The 7,763-nt window shown below is 62.1% G+C and overlaps 2 protein-coding genes across 2 annotated transcripts in view; one reads left to right on the forward strand and one right to left on the reverse strand.

The window, feature by feature from the left end:
- Positions 1-1,721: 1,721 nt before the first annotated feature.
- PCYT1A (phosphate cytidylyltransferase 1, choline, alpha) overlaps positions 1,722-7,763 on the reverse strand; it is a 23,191-nt gene continuing 17,149 nt past the window's right edge. Inside the window, exon 9 of the transcript XR_003399014.1 lies at positions 1,722-1,734. The gene's annotated coding sequence lies outside the window, so the exon portion shown is untranslated. The remainder of the gene's footprint in view (positions 1,735-7,763) is intronic.
- Positions 6,535-7,763, forward strand: part of SLC51A (solute carrier family 51 alpha subunit) — a 2,616-nt gene continuing 1,387 nt past the window's right edge. The window contains exons 1-4 of the mRNA XM_026854777.1: positions 6,535-6,664; positions 6,867-6,961; positions 7,332-7,486; positions 7,603-7,676. Of these exons, the coding sequence (XP_026710578.1) occupies positions 6,630-6,664; positions 6,867-6,961; positions 7,332-7,486; positions 7,603-7,676 (359 nt within the window). The 5' untranslated portion in view covers positions 6,535-6,629. The remainder of the gene's footprint in view (positions 6,665-6,866; positions 6,962-7,331; positions 7,487-7,602; positions 7,677-7,763) is intronic.

The raw sequence follows: 7,763 nt of genomic DNA on the forward strand, positions 1-7,763 counted from the left end.
CTTCCCTCTCACAGTGGGTTCCCCTTCCTCCGACACCAGGGACAAGCCCCACCATCCTCCTCCTCCTCCAGCTGGGAGACAGACCCTTGGGGTGACAGGAGTGGGTGCTGGGATTGCGAAGGGCAGCACCCTGCCCTGGGCATCCCCTTTGGTCACCGCTGGGGCCAGGGGGACCCTTGTCAGGAGCAGCAGGGCCTGGGAGCACTGGTTTGAAGCGTGAGTGAGGCTACAGCTCGGGCAATAAGCAAGCCTGTAAGAAGGAGCCGTTCCCCTCGAGGGCACACCCACCCCAGCTCACTGCAATTCAACTACACTCTATAAAATCCTGTATAGTATATAAACTCATCTATGTATTTACAGATGCATGTGTATATGTGTATGGCTTTTTGATGGTTATATGGCCAAACAGTCTCAGCAGTTTTGGGAAGAGGCATCTTGCTGACATGAATTGTAGAGTTGGGCCGCCAAGGGCCTGCAAGCAGGTTCCCGGGGAGGGGCAGGAGGGTCCCTGGGGTTGTCACCAGGGCTGTGCACAGGAGCCAGCCCCACGGCCGCGACTAGGCAGCATTTCTGAGAGCTGGAGCTGGCGGGGTGTGAGGCATGGAGGGATTCTGCCCACATGCCCTCTGCACCACTTCTGCCTCCTGAGAGGGCAAGGGAGGGGGTGATGAGACACCCGGGGGATGGCTTTTCCGTGAAGTGACATACTGCTCTGATTAGTGAGAATCCCCTGTTCTCCCCTGCACTCTTGCCCTGGGGGAAATAGGCGACACAGCCCTCACCGGGGGTGACACCCTCAGTGTGCTGCACACCTCTGGTCTCACCCTGCCGTCGCCGCCCCACAGCCAATGCGCTGGTGTGTCCCATCACCCGTGGCCGGGAAGGGGGCTCGGGGCTGGTGTCTCTGGCAGGAATGATCCTTACCACCTCGTGCTGGGAGATGGGGGGGTTTTCCCTGCCCAGGCGGGGAGGCTGAGGCCAGCAGGACTCCTACCCTGCTGAGCCCCTCTGAGGCCAGTATTTCTCCTGTGACCATGAGGCTGAGTCTGGAGGCAGCTGCCTGGCTCCGAGGGCACTGTGTCCCCATCTGAAATGCCAGCTTGGTCTCCCCCCTGGACATTGAAGCGCTGAGAGACTGAGTCCCCCTGCCCTGGTGCCACATGGCTCTTGCCCCATTTTACAGATGGGGAAACTGAGGCGTGGTGGGGTCCTTGGCAGCCTCGCAATGAGGATGAGATGCAGGCCTGTGGACTTGCAGGGCACTGGGAGTTTCCCAGTGGCAGAGGGACTACTTTCTGCTGGGAAGAGTAGTATTTTCAGGGGGCTATTGCTCTGCAGGGTGGCCACACCTTGTGCCACCACAGCTGTGCTTTCTGGGGAGCCAGGGTACCTTCCCCTGCTCAGAGGAGCGGACCTACAGGGGCCCAGTGTTTCACACCCCTGCAGTAGCCCCCCTACCCTCCTCACTCACTGCTCCCTCCCGGTCTTATCTCCCAGGGACGGCAGCTCCTGCCCCACCGGCTGCCTTTCTGGGGCAATCAGTTGGGAGCACACGGGCCTTATCTGTGGGCCAGCCGCGGGCAGGGCTCCTTGCCATCCATATCAGCAGGGCGGCTCCAGACCTGGGGCTGAGGGGATCCGGCCCCATCCTTGCTGTGCTGGGGCCAGGGCTGGGGGCATTGCCACGGCCCCACACTGACCATTGTGGGGGGATGCTCGAGGGGCCCAGGACCCCTCTCCAGCCTTGCAGCGAGCATGATGCTGCCAGATTTGCAGGGGTCCAGCTGAGGCTGTTGCAGTGGGTAGTTGTGGGTTGTGGTGGAGCATGTGAAGGCGGATGGTGGGAGCAGCCTTGCGTGACTGCCAGCAGGATCTGGCCCCACCATCCACTTCCACCAAACTCTCAGCAGCGGTTTCCTCACTAGGGCGATGCTTGCAGGGGCCAGGGGGGCCAGGGGGGCCAACGCCCTGGGAAAGGTTTTCCTGTCCCTTTCACAAGTCTGGTTGACCTCCACGTTTTATTTGTTTCTCTTGAGTTGCACCTACTCTCTTGCTTCCAGAGGCTCAGCGGGGTGCTGCCGGGACACTGGTGGGGAGGGGATGCTGCCTCTCTCCTAAACCCCTGGGGTCGGGGGTACCAGGGTCATCTGTGGTCATGCAGAGTGTGGGTATCCCTACAAGGTGCCCGTGAAGTCGGTGCCAGGCATCCCCCTGTGCCATGGGATCCCATTGCTCTTGGGGTGCTAGTCCTGCCGGGCACAGGGACTGGGCAGGCTGAGGGATGTCCCTTTGGGAGAAGAAGTGTCCTTGCTGCTCTGTCCTGATGAGCAGAGTCTGTCTCTCTGTGTCCCAGGACAGCAGTGACCATGGATCAAAAGCTTGGGGTAAAGATCTTTATTGTCTGCTTGTCCGGCTGGGCCACAGTCTGAGCTGGATGTGAGGTTCTCACTCCTCGGCATCCCTGACATCCGCCGTAGCCCCAGGCTCTGGGTGGGAGAGTGTGGGGAGGAATGCTTTTTGGCCTCCTACTAACTCCTATGAGGGCTTTGAATAACTATTTTCCTTCCCTGCCATGTCCTGGCCATGGGGAAGCTGGTGATGGTTGGCTGGGAGCCCGCTGTGCCCGCCAGGATTGGCCCCTCCATCCATAACCACTGGGAATTAGAGAAGGGTGGAAAACTGTCTAAAACCCTATGCAAATATTTGCATTTCAAGAGCATTTCCAAGTATTGGGGAATGTGGACAGAGCGGCAGCGTGGGTGATGCAAACATGCTGATACACTTGCCTTTTGGGGGGGGGGGCAGGATTTCAGTGGTCAGCTTTGCTTAAACTAAAAAAGTTAACCAAGGAAATGGGGAGATTTGCCAGTGGTGCCACTGGCCCCTCCACCAGCTCCTAGGGGCAAAACAGCAGCCCCAGTGTCAAGGGGATCCTGAGCCTTCAAACCACCCCTGGCCTGAGATGGTGCGTGCATGGCTCCCATCTTGGTGCTCCATTTTCCTTCTCTGCTGAAGGGGTTTTGGGCAGAAAAGGGGCTCCCTTTGACTGGTGCTGCTCTGCACTGGAGCATTCTGGGGCTCTGGGGCTGAGGTTGAGCTGGAGGGCCTTGCCCGGGCCTTGTGTGACCCCCCCATCCTGCTGATGCAAGGGGATGCTGACCTGTCGTTGGCTCCTGCCCATACTGCCAGCTTTTGACTCTGGTAACAGCCTACGTGGGGAGGGGTGACTGGGGAAGAAGGGTGGTTACAGACCTTGGTCACCCCAGGACTCCCATCCCAACCCCATCCTCCTGCATTTCCCCTCTCCACACCCATCTCCGCCAGCTCCTGGGGCAGGTCAGAGCAAGCAAGTCACAGGCACGTCCCATCCTGCCGGCGCAGGAAGGACTCAGGGCCATGGGCTGCAGGGTGAGAGCTGTCCGTGTCCCCGGGGGCAGCTCTGGGATGGTGACACCCATCCCCACAGCACACAGTCCACAACAGAACAGTGTGACAGACGTGTCCTGGCCCACACGGGGTGAGACAGGGGGGGTTTGGGCACGGTGATGGGGCTGGGGGCTCGGTGCAGGTGGAGGTGGGCCAGTGCTGCCGTGTGTCACCAGTGCATCCAGCACCAAGAGGGGGTGGAGAGGGGGCTGCGTGCAGCGATGGAGCCCCCTGCTCGTGTGTGTGTGCACACATGGTGGGGCCAACTCATGCAGAGCACTGGTACGTGGGGCTGCCCCGCTGCTCTGGGCTTGGGGTCCAGCCATGTCCTGCATCCCCCTCCCGGGCTGGTGGGATGCTCCATGCCCCACAGTCATACCTGGCACCTTGGGGTGTGCTGTGCTCAGGGGATGCAGGGGTCCTCAGTCAGGCTCACGTAGGCAGCAGTGAAGAGGATCATCATGATGCTGGACCAGCCAGTCAGGGACAAACAGTCACATGTGTGCTGGGCATGGGGACCACCGCGAGCCCCCATGCAGTGGGCACCCATGGGTGGTGCTGGCCCCCGGGGCTACGTGCAGGCAGGGGAATAGGCTCCTGCACATGACAGCCTGGGCGGTGCAGCACTTGTGCATGCCTGCCAGGGCAGGACTCTGTCTCCCCAGACCAAGGATACGTGCAAATTATCGCCTTGGTGATGGACCACAGCAGCACCAGGTGGATGAGACAGGACCGCAGAATCGCCGTGACATAGCCCGTGGTGACTGTCACGAAGAGGCAGGTACAGCAGATGTCGTCGGAGCTGACGTGTTTCTTCAGCCGTAGGCGATGCTGGTGACACTGGTGTGGCACAGGGGTGATAGTTGGGGGGGGGCCCACAGGTCCCGTGCACCCCACGGGGCTGGGAGCATCCAGGGCTGTGGCTGCCCTCTGCACAGCGCTGCACGCAGGGGCTGCGTGTGCGTGGGGGGGGTGCTTGTGCAAGGTGGGGGTGAGCGTGTCTGTGTGTGCAAAGGGTGTGCAAGGGGTGTCAGAGTGCACGGGGCTGGGTGTGCAGCATGCAGGATGTACAGACAGAGGTACAGGGTGCAACATGGAGAGCTGTGTGTGCCAGGCACAGTGTACAGAGCCAGGCGTAGGGCAACGTGTGTAGGGGCGGCAGGGAGTAGGGCTGGGGGTGCAAGGTGTAAGGTACTGGGATGGGTGTATATGGGGTGCAGCACATAGGGCTGAGCGTGCAAGACGCAGATGGGGTTTATGGGGTGCAGCGTTCCACACTAGGTGTGGGGGGCACAGTATATGGGGCAGGATGGGGGGGGCCATATACACTGTGTAGGGACAGGGGTACAGCGCTTGGTTAATGGGGCTGAGGGGTGGGGTGGGTAGGGCTGGGTGTGCATGGCACCTCGGACATGTGCAGAGCCCCCAGGCTCCCGGGGCACCCTCTGTCCCTCACCTCTACAGAGCTGTTACAGAGGAGGCAGCGGAGGACGTGTGACTGGCTGTGATGGTGTGCACCAGCAGCGCCGTCAGTGCCGTCTCACTGTGCTGCAGAGCTGCTGCTTCAGCCTCTTCCCACAGGCCGCTGCTGCTGGAGATGTGGGGAGACTGTGACCCCTCAGGCCAGGGCCAGCCCCTGGGGCCACCCCGCCATGGAGCAGCCCCAGCTCCCCTGTCACCACTAGCAGGAGGAACTCCAGGCTGACTATGCTGAGCAGGACTGAGCTGGTGAGATCCAGGAGGAAGAAGAGGGTGGTGGAGCTGGGGACCAGCATCACAATTTGCAGAGCCAGCAAGTCAGACCTGCAAGAAGGGGTACAGGGAGAATGGGGCTGGGGTCAGGCCCTGGGGCTGCTGTGTGCAAGGCGGAGAGCGGGAAGAGAGCCTTGGGGTGCTCAGCCCCAGGGGCTGCTGGAGCTGGGGGGTGGTGGGGAAGAGGACACATGTCGAGGCTGTTAGAGCTGGTGCCTGGCTCTAACGTCTGGAGGATACTGGTGTGAAACAGCAGCTCTGCTGCCCCATGTCCCCGGGGATGGGCCTCGGCCCCCGGCTGTGGGGCGACCCACAGGAAGACCAGGCAGCTCAGGTAGAAGAGGGTGCTGAAGTGAAGAGGGATGGAAAGCTCCATGGTGGACAGGGCAGCTGCAGGGCTCTGGCCTCACAGGATGGATGGCATCTGCTCCCACGCCAGCCACAGCGAAACAAATGCCCCATACCATTCCCATGGCAACCTCTCCTCCCCTCCTCCCATTCCCACAGCAACTGCAACATCCACCCCCCACCCCACATCCCATTCCCCTGACACCTGCAGCACCCCCTCCCACGGCAGGGTGCAGTGGACCTGTTTGGGGTGCTGGTGACACTCTGGCTTCACCAGAGGGGCAAAGGGCAGGGGCTTGAAGGTCCCTGGGGACCCAGTACAAATGAGTGCTCATTTTCCTTGGGATGCTGGGAGGACACCAGGAGCTGTGGGCACCCCTGGGACCCATGAGGTTGCTGGGATCCACCTAGGACAAAGATAGTCTGCTCCCCATGTCTAACACTACAGCACCCCACTCAGTGTCCCCCCTCCAGCCTGCTGTCCCCCTCCCCAGGCCTAGGCTCTGCTTCCATCTCAAGATGCTGGGGCGCTGAGCTGGGGTGCTGAGCGCTGGGACAGCCCTGCCCTCTAGCGTGGGAGCTGAGCCTCTGTAATCTCCTCACAGGGCCTGTGGAGCCGTGCAGGGTCTGGCAGGCTCCCCACAGCCCTGCAGCATCACCTCACACCTGGCCACTGCTGCTGCTGAGGGGACACCAGGATGTGTCCTGGATCCTGCCTGGCACCGTGGGGACCCCCGGCACCAAAGCCCATCTCCAGGCTGCCCAGGCAGCGTCACCCCAGCACAAGTGCCCTGCTTCCCTAACTCTGGGACATGCAGGCACGGGTGATGACCAGCTCCCTCAGCACCCCGGGTCAATAACCAGGCGGCCGAGGCACTTGGTGAGGCTGGGACAGGGAGGGGTCACGCCAATGGGCACCCGCAGCAGCAGGAGAGGGAGGGGAGCACTGGAGGCTGCTGGTTAAACCAGAACGAGGCGCGACGGCATCCGCACGGTCCCTGCCCTGGGGACTCTGACCCCGTGGGCCGGCAACGGGAGCTGAGGCAAGTGGTGCCAAGCAGCCCTGCAGCCGCTGGGACAGAGCTGAGGAGGAGCAGAGCAGGATGGACCCCACCATGGAGCTGGCAGAGGACCCCAGGTGAGTGCTGGGGACCCCCATGCTGCTTTGCAGCCAGGCAAATCCAACATTTTGGAGCAGGATTTCGGGTTATTCTCTCTGTAAAGGAAGGGAGGCGCTTGGGGGGGAGGCGAGACAGCCAGGGCACCCCAGGGACCCTGCGGGGATGGGTGCTCCTGTGTCCCTGCCAGCCCTGTTGCAGCACTCGCCACCTTCTCTGCAGGTTCTCCCGCCCGTTGGTGGAGATGCTGATCAGGAACTTCAGCGTGCCGGCAGCCTGCTTCACCCTGCCACCCACCTCCCAGCAGCTGCTGCAGCGTAGGTGGGGGGACTGGGTGGAGGGGACCCTCCTCTTGGCCCTGGCGGGAGCAGGACAGGGATGGAGTTGGGGTGGCTGTGGTGGGTGCAGGCAGGGAGCAGCCCCGAGGAAGGGGGAGGCAGTGGGGTGCTGCTGGGGTCTCAGCCTCCCAGCCTACAGCCCTGCCTGCAGGGATGGGGGTGGCCCAGGGAGGGCCAGCACTGGGGAAGGTGACATGGGACACGAGAGCAGGGGCAGCAGCACTATCTCTGGCATGGCCAGACGTGTTCCCAAAGCTGTGGAGCAGTGGGTCAGGTGGCAGCTCCCTGCCATGGTGGCCCCAGGGAGGAGAAGATGGGGTGGAGCTGCCTTCTCACCCCTCCCTGGCAGAGCTGGACACGGCCCAACTTGCCATCATGGGCCTTGCCACCATCATGACGCTGCTGTCAGTTGCGATCTTCGTAGAAGAAGCTTTCTACCTCACCCGCAAGATCCGCTGCCCCATCAAGATGAAGACCCTCTGCTGGAGCAGCTCAGCCCCAACAGTGAGCTGGGGTGTGGGGGCGGTGGTGGGCATCACCTGGGGGGCCAGGGCTACCCGAGGGGTGCCAGCCTCCAGAAGGGAAGGAGCGGCAGGGTGTCAAAGTCATGCTTCCCCCAGGTCGTGTCCGTGGTCAGCTGCTTTGGGCTGTGGATCCCACGCTCCATGATGGTGGTGGAGATGGCTACCACGACGTGAGTATCACCCCACCCCAGGGCAGGGGCACCGGAGAGCCCACAGGGCCTGACCTGCCTTCTCCCTCCTCCTCCTCCTCCTCCCCC

Source organism: Athene cunicularia (genome assembly GCF_003259725.1).
Source record: "Athene cunicularia isolate RWA chromosome 9 unlocalized genomic scaffold, athCun1 chr9_part1, whole genome shotgun sequence".
In the NCBI taxonomy this organism is placed as follows: domain Eukaryota; kingdom Metazoa; phylum Chordata; class Aves; order Strigiformes; family Strigidae; genus Athene; species Athene cunicularia.